Source organism: Hippopotamus amphibius, chromosome 5 (assembly GCF_030028045.1).
Source record: "Hippopotamus amphibius kiboko isolate mHipAmp2 chromosome 5, mHipAmp2.hap2, whole genome shotgun sequence".
In the NCBI taxonomy this organism is placed as follows: Eukaryota; Metazoa; Chordata; class Mammalia; order Artiodactyla; family Hippopotamidae; genus Hippopotamus; species Hippopotamus amphibius.
Window position 1 is genome coordinate 157,991,782 of NC_080190.1, and position 20,825 is coordinate 158,012,606.

At 46.9% G+C, this 20,825-nt stretch overlaps 1 protein-coding gene across 4 annotated transcripts in view; it reads left to right on the top strand.

Moving 5' to 3' along the window:
* ZHX2 (zinc fingers and homeoboxes 2) overlaps positions 1–20,825 on the top strand; it is a 167,658-nt gene that overhangs the window by 142,053 nt on the left and 4,780 nt on the right. For 3 of the 4 annotated variants that reach the window (XR_009054054.1, XM_057737572.1, XM_057737574.1), the window contains one exon: positions 8,435–11,180. Coding sequence is in view for 3 of the 4 variants with exons in the window: in XM_057737572.1 (XP_057593555.1) it covers positions 8,435–11,176 (2,742 nt within the window). In the remaining variant the exon portion in view is untranslated. Of the gene's footprint in view, positions 1–8,434; positions 11,474–20,825 lie in introns of those variants that run through there. The other variant, XM_057737573.1, reaches the window with a different exon arrangement.

The window sequence follows — 20,825 nt, forward strand, 5'->3', positions numbered from 1 at the left end:
AACAAAGCAGGGAGAATGTCAATTAATCATAATCACGGCCGTTTTCTTTTAAGAAGAAAGTTACCTCCCCTGTGAAGCCTTTAGCATCCTTTTCCCACCTGTCCTGCACAATTAAGTTTGGCCTCCTCTGTGTTTCATAATACCTTTCTCCTTCTTGTCTATGTGATGTCTGAATGCTCCAGGGACACCTTTTCATGGAGGGAGTCCCTGACCTCCCTGCTTAAGATCACAAGCTGCCCCATACTACCCAAAGCAATCTACAGATTTAATGCGATCTCTATCAAATTACCCATGACATTTTTCACAGAACTGTAACACATAATCCTAAAATTCGTATGGAACTGTAAAAAACCCAGAATTGCCAAGGCAGTCCTGAAGAAAAAGAACAAAGCAGGAGGCATAACCCTCCCAGACTTAAGCCTATACCATACTGCTACAGTAATCAAAACAGCATGGTATTGGCACAAAAATAGACATATGACAAAATGGAACAGAATAGAGAGCCCAGAAATAAACCCACACACCTACAGTCAATTAATCTTTGACAAAGAAGATAAGAATATATTATGGAGAAAAGACAATCTCTTCAGCAAGTGGTGTTGGGAAAGCTGGAAGCCACATGTAAATCAATGAAGTTAGAACACTCCCTCACACCATACACAAAAATAAACTCAAAATGGCTTAAAGACTTAAATGTAAGACATGACACCATAAAACTCTTAGAAGAGAACATAGGCAAAACATTCTCTATCATAAATCGCAGCAATGTTTTCTTAGGTTAGTCTCCCAAGGCAAAAGAAATAAAAGCAAAAATAAACAAATGGGACCTAATCAGACTTAGAAGCTTTTGCACAGCAAAGGAAACCATCAAGAAAACAAAAAAACAACTTACAGACTGGGAGAAAATATTTGCAAATGATGCGACCAACAAGGGCTTAATTTCCAAAATATACAAATAGCTCATACAACTCAATATTGAGAAAACAAACAACCCAATCAAAAAATGGGCAGAAGACCTAAATAGACATTTCTCCACAAAAGACATACAGATGGCCAAGAGGCACATGAAAAGATGCTCAGTATCACTATTGATTAGAGAAATGCAAATCAAAACTATGGTGGGGTACCACCTCACATCAGTCAGAATGGCCGTCATCAAAAAGTCTACAAATAACAAATCTGAAGAGGATGTGGAGAAAAGGGAACCCTCCCACAGTGTTTGTGGGAATATAAATTGGTGCAACCACTATGGAAAACAGTATGAAGGTTCCTAAAAAAACTAAAAATAGAGATTGCCATATGATCCCGCAATCCCACTCATGGGCATATATCTGGAGAAAATTGTAATTCAAAAAGATACATGCACCCCAATATTCATTGCAGCACTATTCACAATAGCCAAGACATAGAAGCAACCTAAATGTCCACTGACAGATGAATGAGTAAAGAAGATATTGTACATATATGCAACAGAATACTACTCAGCCATAAAAAAAATGAAATAATGTCATTTTCAGCTATATGGATGGATCTAGAGATTATCATACAAAGTGAAGTAAGTCAGAAAGAAAAACAAATACCATACAATATCACTTATATGTGGAATCTAAAATATGGCACAAATGAACTTATCTAGGAAGCAGAAACAGACTCACAGACATAGAGAACAGACTTATGGTTGCCAAGGGGAGGGGGCATGGGGGAGGGGTAGATTGGGAGTTTGGCGTTAGCAGAGGCAAACTATTATATATAGACTGGATAAACAATAAGGTCCTGTTGTATAGCACAGGGAACTATATTCAATATCCTGTGATAAACCGTAATGGAAGAGAATATGAAAAAGAATACATATATCTATGAATCACTTTGCTGTACAGTAGAAATTAACACACCATTGTAAATCAACTACACTTCAATAAAATAAAATAATCATAGGTTGCCCCGCTTCCCACCCCATCCTCTTCGCTGCTTGACTTTTCTCCACTGTGTTTATCAATGTCAGCTTCGGCTTGTTTATTCCCATGAGTGTGAAATCCGCAAGAGCAGAGATTCCTGTCCGCTCGCTCCTGCATTCTCCGCACCTACACGTGTGTCTGGCATTCACAGGCTCTCGGGCAGGATTTGAAGACTGCGTGCACAAATCATCATGTGCCACCCAGGGGTGTTCAGATGGCCCTGCCCTGCCCAGCTGCGAAGGGCTGAACTGTGTCCCCTCCACAATTCATATGTTGGAATCCCAACCCTCAGAAGGTGGCTATATTTGGAGATAGGGTTTTAGGGGTTTTTTTGGTTTTGTTTTTTTAAATTTATTTGGCTGTGTTGGGTATTGGTTGCTGTGCATGGGCTTTCTCTAGTTGTGGTGAGTGGGGGCTACTCTTCATTGTGATGTGTGGGCTTCTCATTGCAATGGCTTCTCTTGTTACAGAGCACGGGCTCTAAGCACGCAGGCTTCATTAGTTGTGGCTCACGGGCTCTAGAGCACAGGCTCAGTAGTTGTGGTGCACGGGCTTCGTTGCTCCGCGGCATGTGGGATCTTCCCAGACCAGGGCTCGAACCTGTGTCCCCTGCATTGGCAGGCAGATTCTTAACCACTGCGCCACCAGGGAAGCCTGGAGATAGGGGGTTTTTAAAGAGGAGATTGTCACCTTAAATGAAGTCCTCGGCGTGGGTCCTGGTCCAACCTGAGTGGTGTCCTCATAAGAAGAGGTGATTAGGAGATAGGATGCACAGAGGGGAGACCATGTGAGGACACGGCAAGAAGGGGGCCATTTGCAACCAAGGGGAGAGGCTTCAGAAGAAATGAACGCTGCAGACACCTAGGTCGTGGCCTTCTAGCTTCCAGAACCATGAGAAATAAATTTTTGTGGTTTAAGCCACCCAATCTGTGTACTTTGTAATGGCAGCCCGAGCTGACTAATACACCAGCTGTGAACTCCTAGAGGACAAGAACCATAGTTTCTTCATCTGCGTATGCCTCGTACCCACAGGGTCCTGGCCCAAACCCATCCTCAGTAAACAGGGTTCTAATCGAATTGCATTCCCCTTGCAACAGGTAGGGTGGTGATGGAAAAAGCACCACATGGTGAAGGGAGAGCCCTGCAAAGACACCCAGAAATGAGTTGTTTGTAACTGTCCACACAAGCTGGCCATATTCCTTACGTATTATCTATTCCAAGGTGGTGTCATTTTTCATTCGTTATTGGGGTTTCTTTGTGGCGCGTGATTAATGTCATGATGGGTAAAAGGAAAATCCAGTCAATCGCAAAAACAAGCAACAGAGGCAAGAGTCTGTACTTGGTGTTGGGGCGCCCTCTCCATGTAACATTGCGTGTGTGATGCTCTCAGTTGTCCTTTGAGGGGTGGGATTCAAGACAGAAAGAGGCACGATGGAGAAGAGTCATAGAGGAAGGAAACGTCTCACCTCTCCTCTCCTTCTGGGCACCAGCATCTTAAACACGAAGGTGTCTGGTTCTAATCTGCTTAGCTCACCCCGCAAGGGGCAGAAATTGCCTCTGAGGCTCTCCCGCCACCACCACTGGGCCCTCAGCACAATGGCTGGAGCAGCTCAGGGACCACTCAGTGCTGCTTGGGAGTGTTTGCAGGTCGGTACAGAATGTGCGTGCGCCCAGTTCAGACGCCCTGGGACACTGACCCAGGGCGAGGCCCGCGACACGGAGCGGGTCTGGTGGGATGCTCCCCACCTGCTATGGAAGGGACTGTGCTGGCGTTGTGCGTTGTATTCATGCCTGTGCACCCGCATGCATTCATTCATTTTATATGTTTGCTCACTTTGGCAAGTGTACACCAGGACCTGAAGACTTTGCCAGAAATAGGCAGCCTTCACACCAGCGAGTAGCAGGCCTCATGGTGCTGGTCCTGACCTCACTGGTGGCTCACAGACTTTCAGAAAGACAGATGTCGACTCTACTGCCCTGCAGACACTCACCCCCTTGTCGTGCCCAGATTATTCTTCCAAGCACAGTGGTTCTTGTGACTCCACCGGGGGGACCCTGGGAGATGAATTCTTCAAAGGCTTACGGTTTTCTGAGCCCTCCCCACCCTTCTCTTTCCTGCCTTCATCCTTCCTTCTTTTTAATCTGCTGTGGTTTGCATCCCTTGTTGCCAAATACGTTTTAGAAGATATGGTCTATTCTGAACCACAGTTTTTAGAACATCAAAAAGCTTTTAGGATATTTCACCACGATTTGGCTCATTTCTTGGCCTCGCTTGTCAACAGATTTAAATAATTCTAGATACGAGGCGTTTCTGTGAAAAAAGTCTTTTCTCTCCCTTGCACCTATTCCTGCCTGATTTCTTTGTTCTGCAACAGAAAAGTCTCCTTTTGCTCCCTCTCTTTTAAAAATCATAATTCAAAGGCCCAAGCCTCTTGGCTAGTGGGCGCAAATTTGGCCACATTCTGCTGCATCAGTGGTACCCGCTACAGAACTATAGGACCTCCTGTCCCTTACAGAGCTCCTCCACTCATATAAGCCCACGTGCACACACATACGTGCACATGCAGGCATGCACGTGTGCTCACACAACATACATGCACACAATACATATGCACACACCCACGTTACTGATCATCCATGAGAGAGCTTCCCATACATCGCACATCTGCATCAGCTGCAGTTCCCACAGGATTGTCACCCTGCCGTCAATTTAACAATCAGCCAATCTCTATGGAAAACATACTGAGGACCAAATACTGCTCTAGGCTCCGGGGAAACCACGGTGAAGTGTTCCTGCCTTTGTGGAGTTTATATTCTAGGGCAGGGGTCCCCAACCCCTGGGGCCTGTTAGGAACCAGGCTGCACAGCAGGAGGTGAGCGGCGGGCAAGCGAGCAAAGCTTCATCTTTCGCTCCCCAGCACTTGCGACTTGCGTTACTGCCAGAACCATCTCGCCGCCCCCCACCCCCCATCCATGGAAAAATTGTCTTCCGTGAAACCAGCTTCTGGTGCCAAAAAGTTTGGGGACTGCTCTTCTAGAACAGTGCCGTCCCCTAGAGCATCCCTCAGTGAGAGCAATGTCCCACACCGTCTAATACAATAGCCACCAGCCATGTGTGGCTACTGAGAGCTTGAAATGTGGCTGGTGCAACTGGATTTTAAATTTTAATTTTAATTAATATAAAGAGCCACATGTGGCTAGTGGCTGTCGTATTCGGAGCACCATTCTAGAGGAAGAAACAAACAATAAACAAATAGGTAGATGCTCTCTCCTGCCTCTTCCTTTAACCACAAAATACATAAATAAATTTTGAATATTAAACAAGTGCTCTGCAGGAAACTATATTCAAGAATCTTGTAATAACCTATATAGAAAAGAATGTGAAAAAGAATATAACTAAATCACTTTGCTGTGAGATATATATATGTGTGTGATATATATATATATGTGATATATAGATTATATACATGGTATACACATACACAATGGAATACTACCCAGCCATAAAAAAGAAAGAAATTTTGCCATTTGCAGCAGCATGAACGGACTTGGAGGGCATTATGCAAAGTGGAATAACTCAGAGAAAGACAAATACTGTATGGTATCACTTCTACGTAGAATCTAAAAAACACAACTAGTGAATATAACAAAAAAGAAGCAGACTCACAGATACAGAGACTAGACTAGTGGCTTCCAGTGGTGAAAGGGAAAGGGGGAGAGGCAACATAGGGGAAGAGAAGTGGAAAATACAAATTATTGAGTGTAAAATAGCCTACGAGGATACAACACAGGGGATATAACATTTAAGCCCTTTTCAGTACCAAGATGAATTTCAAACCATACATAAAGCCCATCAAGGAGCTGGAAAAAAAATCCCTCTGCTGCTCCAGAGAGGAAAGAAGCAGGAGGTCCGTGGGAGGCTTCCAGACGGGAGATGCACGTAGCTTAGACAAGGCAGGGAGAGGTGGAAGTGGTCCGGTACTGGGTTTATTTTGAAGACAGAGTCAACAGGATTGTTGATAGGTTAACTTGGGGTGAGGGAAAGAGGATTTGGACCCGAGTATGCCATGGTGGAACCACTGATGGAGGTGAAGAATTGTAGTCCAGGGGTGCAGGGGGAATATGCTTTGAGGAGGAAAATCAAGAGTCTGACATTCAGCTGAACATGTCAGTTTGGGTGCAGTCAGCAAAAAGACACAGCTCCCCCCTGCTCTGCTGTGCCCATGTCCTGTCCTCACCAGTGCCCTAAGGAACCCTCAGCCACTGCTGATGAAATTGCCCAGCGTGAAAATGCCTTAGAGTGGCCGATGCTGGGTCCACAGGGAAGGTGGGGATGCCCCTCTCCCGAGTCCTGCACAAGTTTGTCACCTGAGCCCCGAACGGTTAAGCGGGGCCCCAAGTCCCAAAGGGCTGTTCTTGAAGATAAGTCCATTAATTCTGCCTCGAGCCCTCTCTTCAGTGGGATTCGAACCCAGGCCAGTGGGAGGGACAGGAGGGGATATGCTATCTGCTCCATCCTCTTTCCCCCTGGAGGTCAGCTATCCCTGTTTCAAAACACACAGCGAAAGGCCCTTCTCTACGGAAGCCCATGCATTTAGATACTCAGCATGGTCTAACCCGTCACTTCCCCTGTTGGGGTTCTGTGAACATATCTACCTCCTAATAAGCAAATTGTTCCTGTAATCCTAAATTGATATTTGTTTAATGCAATTCCAATCAACATTCTAACAGAATTTTATTTTGCAGATGATTCTGATTTATGAGAACTGATTTACATTAATAGGTGATCAGAATAACCCAGAATTGCTTGGCAAAAGAAAAATAATAAAGAGGACCTCAATTTACCAGATGTTAAAATGTGCTTCTAATCTACAAAAAATATATATATATAAGTGAAGATTAAGTGTAAGCCTGGAGAGTTAGATAAGAGAGGTATAGAACAGATAACCCAGAAACACCCTAATATATGTAAAAAATTAATATATGACCAAGGTGGCTTCACAAATTAGTGAGAAAAAATAACACTATACATGCTACTGAGGTAGTTGATAACTTTCAAGAAAAATGGTTAGACTTGTATCTCACAGCTTACCCCAAGATCAGTTCTAGTCCAGATGAGTTCAATGTAAAAAATAAAGCCAAAACAGTCTAAGAAAACATAGAATAACAGGTCTCAGCTATCAAAGCAGGGAATCGCTTTCTAAAGCGATTCTAAAGCACAGTGGAAGAAACCATAAGAGAAAAAGATTGATAAATTTGCCATCTAAAAAGAAAAGATTTCTACCTGTAAAACATGAAAAATACCATGTGCAAAACTAAAAGGTAAATGACAGACTGGAAAAAATCTGCTACAAATATAGAAAGGTTCTAATAGTTTTAATATAGAGAGAACTCGTAAATTAACAATAAAACCACTGGGCATCACAATATAAAAATGGCATAAATCCACAATTCACAAAAGAATACAAATGGCAAGTGGATCTCTGAAACCTCTTCACCCTTATTAGCAAATCAAGAGAAGCACCAAAGTATATTAAAGCAGTTTTCCCATATCTAATTGGCCAGGCTTTTTAATGGTGATATTTCATGTAAGCTAAGTGGTGAGTCGGGCACTCATTCACTGCCAGGGAAAAGGCCAAATGATGCAAAAGCTTGGCCATGTGAGTCAAGAGAATTTAAAATGTTGACATCCTTTGACCCAGTGCTTTTATTTCTAAGCATTCATCCAAAGTTAGTTATCAGAAATAAGGACTAATGGTGTTGACTGCAATTTTGTTGAGAAGAGCCAAAAAGCAGGAATAAATGTCCAACAAAAGTCCGATGGCTAAATACATCGTGTCTGGTATATCTACATATATACTACAGTGTCATATCATGCAGCCATTTTTTAATCATACTTTTGCTCAATGTTTGTGAAAATGGGAAACGTTCAGGTGAAATGAAAGAACTACGATATTTGGGGTGATGTTTTTCTTTCTTATACTTTGATGCATTTTTTGGATTTTCTATAGTGATTTTACCTTTACAATAAGAAACAAAACATTTCCTATCCATTCTCTAATGCCTATATAAATCCCACGTGCCAGCCCCGGGAAAGCATTTTGCTTCTGATGTACCATCCACAAAAGTGGCTTGCGAACCCAGCCAACACTTCACCTGCAAGCTTCCCTCCACCACTTCATTAGATCTCAGTGTCCTTGTTGCTTTTCTGTATCCCTTGGTCTCTAAACATGAATGCCTAACCTGCATCCTCATTTGCTTGCTTTGGGCCTGTTCCCTCTGCCCTTCCCAGAGAAGGGAAGAGAAGAAGAATGTGATCTTTCATTTTTAAGTGCACCCGCTCTCACGCCATCTGTGCTTACCTGGGTATTTGCTTTGGGTGCCATTTGGGATGGGTCATGGGAGCAACTCGGAAAGAAACACTAGTTTCCTTTGCCTGGTGAGGAAACATTGACACTCTCTTTGTTCTTGTCCCACAGATACGATGCTGCCTCTTGTGTGTAGCTGTTGGAACAGTTACAATTTTCTGTGCTGAAATCATTCTGGAAACTCAAGCACCAGACTTCAGCGTTCAAGTGAAGCCAAAGCCATTGGAGGGGGGCATAAAGCCAAAAGCCTTTTATCTTAGTAGTTCCAAAAATTTCACTGCCCCTTCCCCACCCACCCCCATCCCCAAAATAAGCCATTGCACACAGACAGGCAGCATGGCGAGCAAACGAAAATCCACAACCCCGTGCATGGTTCGGACATCCCAAGTAGTAGAACAAGATGTGCCCGAGGAAGGAGACAGGGCCAAAGAGAAAGGAATCGGCACACCACAGCCCGAAATGTCCAAGGACACTTGGGCAGCAGAACCTGAGAACTCTTCCAAAGAAAATGAAGTGATAGAGGTGAAATCTACAGGGGAAAACCAATCCAAAAAACTCCAAGGTGGTTATGAGTGCAAGTACTGCCCCTACTCCACACAGAGCCTGAACGAGTTCACGGAGCACGTCGACACGCAGCACCCTAACGTGATTCTCAACCCCCTCTACGTGTGTGCTGAATGTGACTTCACCACCAAAAAGTATGACTCCCTGTCTGACCACAACTCCAAGTTCCATCCCGGGGAGACCAACTTCAAGCTGAAGCTCATCAAGCGCCATACTCAGACTGTCTTAGAGCAGTCCATTGATGCCACCAACCACATTGTGTCCATCACCACCAGCGGCCCCGGAAGCGGGGACAGGGATCCCGGGATCTCGGTGAGTAAAACCCCCATCATGAAGCCAGGGAAACCGAAAGCTGACGCCAAGAAGCTGCCCAAGAAGCCGGAGGAGGCCGTCCCCGAGAACCACGTGGAAGGGACCGCCCGCCTGGTGACAGACGCGGCTGAGATCCTCTCAAGACTCGGGGGCGTGGAGCTCCTCCAGGACACATTAGGACACGTCATGCCTTCTGTCCAGCTCCCACCAAATATCAACCTTGTCCCCAAGGTCCCCGTCCCACTGAACACTACCAAATACAACTCTGCCCTGGACACCAACGCCACTATGATCAACTCCTTCAACAAGTTCCCTTACCCGACCCAGGCTGAGTTGTCCTGGCTGACAGCTGCTTCCAAACACCCAGAGGAGCACATCAGAATCTGGTTTGCCACCCAGCGCTTAAAGCACGGCATCAGCTGGTCCCCGGAGGAGGTAGAGGAGGCCCGGAAGAAGATGTTTAACGGCACCATCCAGTCAGTCCCCCCGACGATCGCCGTGCTGCCCGCCCAGCTGGCCCCCACGAAGATGTCACAGCCCATCCTCCAGGCAGCACTTCCATGCCAGATCCTCGGCCAGACCAGCCTCGTGCTGACTCAGGTGACCAGCGGGCCGACGACCGTCTCTTGCTCGCCCATAACACTCGCTGTGGCTGGCGTGACCAACCACGGCCAGAAAAGACCTTTAGTGACTCCCCAAGCTGCCCCTGAGCCTAAGCGCCCACACATCGCTCAAGTGCCAGAGCCCCCACCCAAGGTGGCCAACCCTTCGCTGACCCCGGCCAGCGACCGCAAGAAGACGAAGGAGCAGATCGCCCATCTCAAGGCGAGCTTCCTCCAGAGCCAGTTCCCCGACGACGCTGAGGTCTACCGGCTCATCGAGGTGACTGGCCTCGCCAGGAGCGAGATCAAGAAGTGGTTCAGCGACCACCGGTATCGGTGTCAACGGGGCATCGTCCACATCACCAGCGAATCCCTTGCCAAAGACCAGCTGGCCATCGCGGCCTCCCGACATGGCCGCACATACCACACGTACCCAGACTTTGCCCCACAGAAGTTCAAAGAGAAAACCCAAGGTCAGGTGAAAATCCTAGAAGACAGCTTTTTGAAAAGCTCTTTCCCGACCCAAGCAGAACTGGACAGGCTAAGGGTGGAGACCAAGCTGAGCCGGAGAGAGATCGACTCCTGGTTCTCGGAGAGGCGGAAGCTTCGGGACAGCATGGAACAGGCCGTCCTGGATTCCATGGGGTCCGGCAAGAAAGGCTCAGACGCGGTGGCCCCCAACGGTGCTCTGTCCCGACTTGACCAGCTCTCCGGGGCCCAGTTGGCCAGTTCTCTGCCCAGCCCTTCACCAGCAATTACCAAAAGCCAAGAACAGGTTCATCTCCTGAGGAGCACGTTTGCAAGAACCCAGTGGCCGACCCCCCAGGAGTACGACCAGCTGGCAGCGAAGACCGGCCTGGTCCGAACTGAGATCGTGCGCTGGTTCAAGGAGAACAGATGCCTGCTGAAAACGGGGACCGTGAAGTGGCTGGAGCAGTACCAGCAGCAGCACGCAGTAGAGGATCACGGCTACGACGTCCTGGCAAGGAAGGCGGCCCAAACCATCATCGCCGAGAGTCCAAAGAATGGGAGCGAGGCGGGTCCGCCGTATCACAAGGACCCCAAAAAGCTCTGCGAAGAGGACTTGGAGAAGCTGGGCCCCAGGGTGAAAGCAGGCGGCGAGCAAGGAAAAGACGGTTTGCCAGCAAAGCCCTCCGAGGCCGCCTCGGACAGGTCGGAGGGCAACAGCCGGGATGGCCAGGGCAGCAACGAGAACGAGGAGTCGGGCGTCGTGGATTGGGTGGAGGTGACGGTTGGAGAGGAGGACGCTGTCTCAGACAGATCGGACAGCTGGAGTCAGACGGCGGCAGAAGGCGCGGCGGAACTGGCTGACTCAGACTCCGACAGCGGCCCTGCCGAGGCCAGCCAGGCCTAGACAGGTAATGCCACCTGTTCCCCCCGGGAGCCAGGGGAGGAGGCTGGGTTTCTTTCTTTCTGTTGCCAGAGTTGAGACAGTGGCCGGGAACAGAGATACTGACACAGATGATGGGTGCGTCTTTCAAGCTCTTTTTAAACAAAGGAAGAAAGATAAGGGGTTGGTAGATTTTATGTTTTTATTTGCAAGGCGGTGCTGATAGGTGACAGCATCACTGCCTGTGACCTTTGGAGGTCTGTCCATTGTAAAGTCTAGTAACAAGGTAACCAAACACAAGGCCTGTTTTGTGTTCATTGCCGTAAGAAAAAAAACATGAAAGGATATGTCTTTTCCTTTCTCTTTTCTTTTTGGATTTTTTAAAGAGTAAGTGTCCAAGTTTACTGAATAAAAATTTGGGATTGTTTCCTTTAACCTGAAAGGTTTTGAAACTACCTGGTATTTGCCTTGCTGAGGCTAAAGGAAGGTGCACCCGTGTGTGTCTCATTAAGTAACCCCGCTTGTTGCTGTGTTGATGGGGTCCCCAGAACCCCTTCAGATCTGGAAGAGACTGGTGTACGTTAGGCCTGTGGAGCCACGAAAGTCTGGGAAGGGAGGTTACCATGGTTACTAATGGCCATGTCAGCCACATAATGGGACGTGCCACCCAAACCCTTGGTTTTGTGCTTCACCAGAGGTCTGTGCAAATCAGGGCCTGAACACTGGCAGCTTTCTTGACAGTAAGTTTAGAAAAGGGGGCAGGGTGGGGGGGGATAACAGAGAGAGGGATACATGAGGGAAAGTTCTACCATGGCCAAAGCTGAAGTATTCCACGGGCAGCTCAGAACCAGCAGGGAGGTGCACAATTTACAATCCACCCAGCTTGCCTTCTCCGGAGGTCACATAAAAGGCAATGGAAGCCCCCCCACCCCATGTCATCTCTAAACATAATGAAAGGTAAGAACTTCCCGAATGATTGATATGGTCCCCAAGGGAGCCCTGGAAATCACCATACCTCTTTATTTATGAACTCGGACAACTTTGGCCAGCAGTATCACTCATTAATTCATTTATTCAGTAACAGAATGAGGCACCTGGCAAATACAGTCCTCTAGAAACCTTGTTTTAGCTGGTTCCATCAGCTATTAAAAGAGTGATTGAATGAGCAGCCAATCACAGGATGCCATCAAGTCTTTCTCCTCCAACTTTTCAGGAGGAAGAGGTAATGGGTCAGGGGGGTGAGGAAGGGGGGCTGGTGATAGGAGGGGTGAAAGGGCATCACCAAGAGCACCAACCGCCCACCTCTACCTGGTGCCGTGGTTTCATTCTCCCTCTGGCCATTTCCTTGCTTCTTATAACACTCTACCGGCGGCTTCCCTGGTGGTCCAGTGGTTAAGACTTCACCTTCTAATGCAGGGGGTGTGGGTTCGATCCCTGGTCGGGGAGCTAAGATCCCACATGCCTCACTGACCAAAACACCACAACATAAAAAAGAAGCAATATGGTAACAAATTCAATAAAGACTTAACAAACAAACAAACAAAAATGCTACCAGTCCAGTCCATATCCCCCTTGTTGAAATGGAGTAATTTTTTGTCCAATCAGATTCTGCCTGAAAGCTCCTAGTTTGCCCTGTCTTCTGTCCCAAATTTTTTCTCATGCATACACGTAAGTCTACGTGATTGCTTTTTCCTCCTACCACACAGTAGACAATTGGGTTCAATTCAATTCAACAGATACTTTCTGAGCACCTACTACGTGTGGGTAAATGTGCTAGAGAGAATGGGGTGAAGAAGACAGAGTCCTCGTTCACCTGGAGCTCAGTCAGACCAACGAGAGGGGAAATTGCCCTTTCCTTTATTCGCCACGGTGCTCCGTGGCATGATGGGGACGTGCACAGCTGTGTGTGGGAGCACATGGGAGGGGCACCCAGGCTGGAAGTCAGGGAAGGCTTCCTGGAGGAAGTGACAGCTGACTCAGCTGAAGGGAAGGAGTTAGCCAAGTGCACAGAAAGGAGAAGAGTGTTTCAAGTGGAAGGAACAGCCAAGCAAAGGTCCAGAGACAGGGAAAGGAATGGTGCAGCTGAGGAACCAGAGAGGTTTGGCATAGCCAAAAAGTTGAGTTTGGGGTTCAGGATATGATGGGAAGAGGCCAACTAAAAGAAAACCTGATGGCTTTCCACAGCAGGCAAAAATTATTCTGAACCCGCTGCGTTTGCTGAATTTGGATGTAAGGATGCTGTGTTCCTGTATCCAGATGAGCTCCGGGTGCGCATCGCTGAGTGGGAGGTATCTAGGGATGGCAGCTCCCCAGAGGCCCCCGAGGCCACCTGTCCCCGTCCCTTCGCTCACAAACTATACCAACACCAACAGCTGACAGTGCCCGTCTGGGTCAGACGGCTTGACCCCCACCTGAGAGCCAAGAGAAAGAGAAGGGGAGAAAGCAGTGCTAAAACCATAAAGAGAAGCTTTGGGAAGGAAGGGAGGAAGGAGGGACGCGTGCAGGACCTCCTGAGGAGCAGAGGCTGAGCTGGGCGCTCTGGCCACAGAGGGCCTCATTCAGTTCTCCTAGCGGCCCTGAGGTAAGCGTCTCTATATTTTTATAAACCCAGAAGCTGAGACTCAAAACCCAAGAAACTATTCACGTTCCCCCAGCCAGCACCTCCGTTTCTCTCCATAGCCTTCCCTCTTCGTACTGCCGTTTCTGCCTCTTTATGTCTGACAGAGATTCCCCATCTCTGATTGACAGCACCCACCCGCCCCTGTGACGGGAGATATCTAGGGTTTTTCGAGGTGACTTTTGAATTAACATCAAATCATTCAGAGATGTAGGAACTGGCCATCTTCCCCCCCAAAAAAACAGGAACACCCAGGAACCTCTTTTTATGTTTGTTTATGGTGAACGCCACAAGTGTGTGCTAGAAAACATGCCTAAACAACATGCTAAGATCTACTCAACCCTTGGCAGCATCCAGTATCCCTAATGGGCCTCCTGACATTTCTCAGGAGCCACTGTCTTGAGAAAGGGGCCGCCGTCTGCACTGGTAGCGGCAGCCAAAAGTTCTCCCATGTCCCGATCGAGGCACCCCTGCAAGGACGCTTCCAGCCTCGAGGGGAAAAGATCCTCTCCAAATTACTTTACAGCTTTTATGAACCAGACACGTGGGTCTCTTGAAATTCATAAATATTCAGTGATGTCTTTAAACACATATTTATTTAGGAGTCTGCAGTTGACTGCAGTTGCCACACATATAATAATCCTGGAAATAATGCATGGTTTTGATTTCGTAAAAGGTGTTATGTGACACACATATGAGAGAGAGAGAGAGAGAGAAAAAAAAAAAAAAAACTTGGGTAAGCAGCTGGGAACTGACTCTAGGATGGGATTTCCTCTGTGGGAGAGAAGCGTCTCCACCCCGACCAGTTCCTCTGGCTGAAGCTTGGCAAAGCTCAGGACAGCGTTTGACCGTCCAGGCTCACCCTGGCCCTGAGATGAGACACGGAGACAAGGAATCCTTCCCAAGCCTTTATTCAGTCCCCAGAGATTCAGTCTCCAAACAAGTATCAAGCCATCCATTGAGAGACCTGTCCTGGTAAGGGGCCAAAAAATAAATTCCTCCTTTCCTACAAAAGCGTCAAAATACTTGAACCAGAGAATGTCAGACGTGTGCCTTGATGTTTAGCCAGACGGAATAGCCCAGCTCTGCTACCACAAAGAATTTCCATTTATTTGTATATGCCATGTGCTCAGCGTTCTTCCCAGCACATCTATTAAGTCATTGACACGTCACGACCGCCTTCTGGGAGGGGTACAGCTTGTTCCCCATTTTGCAGAGGGCCAAATGGAGGCTCAGAGATGCCTGCCCTGGGTTCCTCAGCTAGCGGCTGGTGGAGCCTGGAGGCCCGCTCTCATCTGTCAGGTCAGTGCCTGACCCAACCACCGTGGCCCACCACCTCATCCAACAGCAGCATCACCAGCACTGCCCAGGCTGGACCCACAGGGTGTCGTCATTTCTTAATTCTGTGTGGGAGTGGGAACTAATACACTACTAGTCACTACTTTGCTGCCTCCTGATTTCTGACAATTTCCATCTCCTGAGAGTTAGGCGTGGCTTTGGGGAAGCAGTGAATTCTGTGAAATGTCAGAAATATTTTCCACAGTTCAGCTTGCTTGGAATATTCAAGGTTGCCAAGTCTTGGCGCCTGGCTACCATTTAGGGTCCAGGATAGGTGTAGCCCCATAATCTGTTCAGATTAGCCATCCAAATACAGATATGTGAATGGATGGATGGATAAAGGAAAATGTTGTGATTAGTTCCCTGCCTCTCCTCTACCAGACCCTTAAAGGTGGCCACCATATCCCATTAATCTCTGAATCCCCCAGTGCCTGATTCAGAGCAGATGCTCAACAGCCGTTTATTGAACCAACGTGAGAATTAACAAAGATAGCTGCCTTCCAGTTATTCGGGATCTGGTATCTAAGTCCTTTGCTTCTGCTCATTTTTTTTTTTTTTCTATCACTCATTCGTCGCATCAGATGACAGCCATCGGGGAGAGGAATTGGGGACAGTTTGCTTTGCCTGTATGTGAGCAGCTCACGGGAGAGGTCTGTTGGAGAATCCGTCACTCGCTATTTACTGGCTGATGCTGCTCAGGGACTGTACATTAGCCTTACTGCCCTGGTACCTCATGGAGAGTTACCTGCTACCACTTCCTTTTACCCAATTCTGGAGCTTCTCACACTAGGAATTTCCCCTGTGCTTAAGGCAGCTTGTAGCAACTTAGGAACATAATGAAATCGAAGCCCCTCATTTTTCAGAGAAACGATGCTGGCCCCAAGGAGAAGGAGTAACTAGTCCAGAGATGTTCATAATAAGTGCCTTGGCTCATTCATCCATCAGTATTTGTGGAAAGCCTGCAGTGTGCCAGGGTCTGGAAGGCAGCAGCGCCCAGCACGTTCCTGCCCTCCTGGAGCCCATAGTCTTTGATCAAATAATCTTCCACCAAACAAAAAGGAAACATTGCCAGGTGACAAGATTTTTTTGAAGGAAAGGTGCATGGAACTGTGAGAATATAGATTAGGGCAATTTGACCTAATTTAGAGGGTTGGGCAAGGTTTCCCTAAACAAGCAGTGGATGAATTGAAATCCAAAGGGTTACGTAGGAGTTGGCTGGGCAGAGAGGAGCAGACAAGCAATCCAGGCGAAAGAAACAACATACTCAAAGACCCTGAGATGGGGGGATCTTGGTACATCAGGGAACCTGAAAGGTGGCTCTCATGGCTATGACGTGCCTGAGTTCATACTTCAAAGAAGTGCAGGAGTTAAAAGCCAGAATGCTCGGTGGAGTCACGTATCACCAATAAAGATTATTGTGTGATCCTGTGTTTATGACGCCACAGACAAAGTCTGAGACCCTCTGAGATACTCAGGGAAGGAGCAAAAGGAAAGTCATCTTGCAGATGTCTAGGTGTTGAGATCTTTCTGCCCTAGTGGTAAATGGAAGCTGGATGGTAGAAAATTCTAGAGTACCCACATGCCTATACATTTTACTTTATGATTAAGTTTCTACAACCTTAATACTTAATTAGTCAACTAGAGCTGCCATAACAGAGCACAGACTGTGGCCTAAAGAACAGAAATCTATTTTCTCACAGTTCTGGAGGCTAAAAGTTCAAGATCAAGGTGCCAGCAGGGTTGGTTTCTGGTGAGACCTCTCTCCTTGGCTTGCAGACAGCCACCTTCTCTGTGTCCTCCCATGGCCTCTCCTTTGTGTGTATACCCTCCTGGTGTCTCTTCCTTGTCTTGTAAGGACACCCATCCTATTGGATTAGGGCCCCACCATTATGACCTCATTTAACCTTCATTACCTCCTTAAAGGCCCCATATCTCCAAATACAGTCACACTAGGGATTAGAGTTCAGCATATGAATTTGGGGTGGGACACAGTCAGTCCATACTGAATAGGTCCTTACTAACAGATTTTGTTGTTGTCAAGACCAAGTGAGATAATATAAGCAAAAGCCCGAAAACAGGGGCCTGGCATTAGCATCAGCACCTGCTCAGCGGATGCTGACTCAGAAGTTGCACGTTCTTCCGCGTATGGAGAACTTGGCCGTCTTGCCTTTCCAACGTGACTGTTTTGGTTGGGGCCCCGCTGGTACAAGCTCATGCTTTGGGGTGTTCGTTGCATCTGCATCTCAAGGTGGGGATGGGGGCCTGAGGCAACACAAGGGGCAGCATTTGTTGAGCACTTAACAACTCTCCAAAGACATGATTTCCTTCGCTTTATGGCTGATGGGAAGGATGCATAGAAAGGTGGGTTCAAGGTCCCTGAGATAGAATAGGGTGGAGCTGGGATTCAACCCCAAACCCACACTCGTAACCACATCAGGAGTCTGCCTAGTGAGTCTAAAGTACGATTCCATTTGCTCAAATTCCTTGACCTCCACAGGATAGTATCCACTGATGGAAAAGAGGCAGGAAGAGCCACTGGCCCTCTGATTCCTTCTGCCTTTGAACCACTCTGCAAGCAGGGAGACCTGACCTACAAGTCTCAGCAATTTCCCCAACCCCAGAGGCTCCCCAAACTGCTACAGAGGAAGAGCCCCGGCCAGAGGTTCAGAGTTGCCCAAGGACAAATGTGGGATGGTATGAAATTCTCCTCATCCATTGAGAAATTACCTTTCTTTCACCATGTCACCATGTTTTCCTTTTCTCAATTCTAATTCAAATTAGAACATGCCCCTTCCCAATAAAAGCAATTGGACTCAGGGCTTCCTAGGTGGCGCAGTGGTTAAGAATCCGCCTGCCAATGCAGAGGACATGGGTTCGTTCTGCTCCAGGAAGATCCCACATGCCGCGGAGCAACTGGGCCCATGTGCCACAGCTATTGAGCCTGCGCTTTAGAGCCTGTGAGCCACAGCTCCTGAGCCCATGTGCTGCAACTACTGAGGCCCACGCACCTGGAGCCTATGCTCCACAACAAGAGAAACCACAGCAATGAGGAGCCTGTGCACCACAACGAAGAGTAGCCCCCACTCACTGCAACTAAAGAAAGCCCGCACACAGCAAAAAAAAAAAAAAGACCCAACACAGCCAATAAATAAATAAATAAATTTATTAAAAAAAAAAAAAGCAATTGGACTCAAATACTGTTGAGATAATATTGAATAAATCACAATCACTGTGCTTTTTTGTATCTCATGGACTGCGGGGTTATTCTCAGGTCCACAGGGCCTAAGGGAAATCCCTACAGGGAAAATTAAGAGAAATAGGAACAGGAAGCTAGCACATGAGAAAAGAATTCTAATTGTTTCATGCTTCCACAAAGGTAAAGTAGTAGGGAAACAAATTTTGCTAAAGAATGAGATAGTACTTTTTAACATTCCAAGGTGTCCCCAAGATAGAAAGGGACGGCTGCAGAGGCAGTGGGCTTCCTGTCCTGGATAGTGTTCAGGGAGAGGCAGGACATCCACTTGGTGGAAATGTGCAAACAGTGGTCATAAGAAAAGGGGCCCGATAACCTTGCAGTTTCCCCTAAAGCTGAGACCTGGTGTTCTGGGATTAAGTGACCCATCGGGCCATTGATTCTCTGCCATGGGGAATGTCCCTGACCAAGTGGTAAGATTCCAGGTAGAAGCCCAGGGGCTTAGCAAGAAGCCACATCGTCAAAATCACTGTGATGGGCTTTAAAAAAAAAAAAAATGAAATGTGAACCTCATCACCGATCTTGTATAACCAGACACCTCTAACAGCACTGTGCTCTCTTCCAGTTTTTCATTCATTAACGAACATCTGAGTATCCTCAGTGAGCCAGACACAGTGCTGCGGGGTGGGGGGCGGGCGGGGGGAGGCAGCAGTGAACTCTGTGGACGTACAGTTAACCAGACAATTTGAAGACATCATGATGGCAGCTGTGCCCTGCCAGCTCCCAGCAAGGGACTGTTTAACAAGGTGATGTGAGGGTGTCTGGGAGCAGGGCCTTCCACGGAAGCGGCTTGCAGCTGGGACCTGCTGCCCAAGGGGAAGGTGATGGGGCCAGGCTGTGTGCCCTTGGTGTCCTGCATCTTCCCAGCCTCACCTGGGGAGTTCTGCCAGCTCCCACAGCCCAAGTTCTGCCCACTGCTACACAGCCTGGGAGAGGTCAAAGGAGAATTGAAGTCCAGCAGTTCCAAGGATGTCACTGGGGTCCAGAGCCATCCACAGACATCTGGGATCACTGCAAAAGCCAAAAAAGAAGTGGATTTGTCTCCCCTTCTCCAGGTCACCCTTTGGCCTTGCAATATGTTTTTTTGTGGGTTTTCTGTTTTGTTTTTTTAAGAGCCTTGTTCAGCATTTATTTTTCATTATTAAGACATGTGGTTGGAGAATTATACTTGTTCATCCCCATAAGACAGGGGAAGACACATTGTCATAAAAGAAAGTGAAGATGATTCGAAGAATGGGAAAGATATCCCATGCTCTTGGATTAGAAGAATATTGTTAAAATGGCCATACTACCCAAAGAAATCTATAGATTTAATGCAATCCCTATCAAAATACTCATGACATTCTTTACAGAACTAGAACAAATAATCCTAAAATTTATATGGAACCACAAAAGACCCAGCATTGGCAAAGCAATCCTGAGGGAAAAAACAAAGCTGGAGAGACTTCCTAGGTGGCACAGTGGTTAAGAATCTGCCTGCCAATGCAGGGGACATGGGTTCGAGCCCTGCTCTGGGAAGATCCCACATGCCACAGAGCAACTAAGCCTGTGTGCCACAACTATGGAGCCTGTGCTCTAGAGCCCATGAGCCATAACTATTGAGCCCATATGCCACAACTACTGAAGCCCACATGCCTAGAGCCCGTGTTCCACAAGAGAAGCCACCACAATAAGGAGCCCCTGCACCACAATGAAGAGTAGCCCCCGCTTGCCGCAACTAGAAAAAGCCCATGTGCAGCAATGAAGACCCAATGCAGCCAATAAATAAAAATAAATACATACATAAATACATAAATTTAAAAAAAAAGCTGGAAGCGTAACCCTCCAGACTTCAGACCATCTACAAAGCTACAGTAATCAAAACACCATGGCATTGGCACAAAAATAGACATATAGATCAATGGCACAGAATAGCCCAGAAATAAACCCGCACACCTACAGTCAATGACTCTTTGGCAAAGGAGGCAAGAATATGCAAAGGAGAAAAAACAGTCTCTTCAGCAAGTGGTTCTGGGAAAGCTGGAAGCCACATGTAAATCAGTGAAGTTAGAACACTTCCTCACACCATACACAAAAATAAACTCAAAATGTCTTAAAGACTTAAATATAAGACATGACACCATAAAACTCTTAGAAGAGAACATAGACAAAACATTCTCTAACATAAATCGTAGCAATGTTTTCTTAGGTCAGTCTCTCAAGGCAAAAGAAATAACAGCAAAAATAAACAAATAAAAAAAAACAGACTTAGAAGCTCTTGCACAGCAAAGGAAACCATCAACAAAACAAAAAGACAACCTATGGACTGGAGAAAATATTTGCAAATAATGCAACCAACAAGGGCTTAATTTCCAAAATATACAAATAGCTCATACAACTTAATATTGAGAAAACAAGCAACCCAATCGAAAAATGGGCAGAAGACTTAAATAGACATTTCTCCACAAAAGACATACAGATGGCCA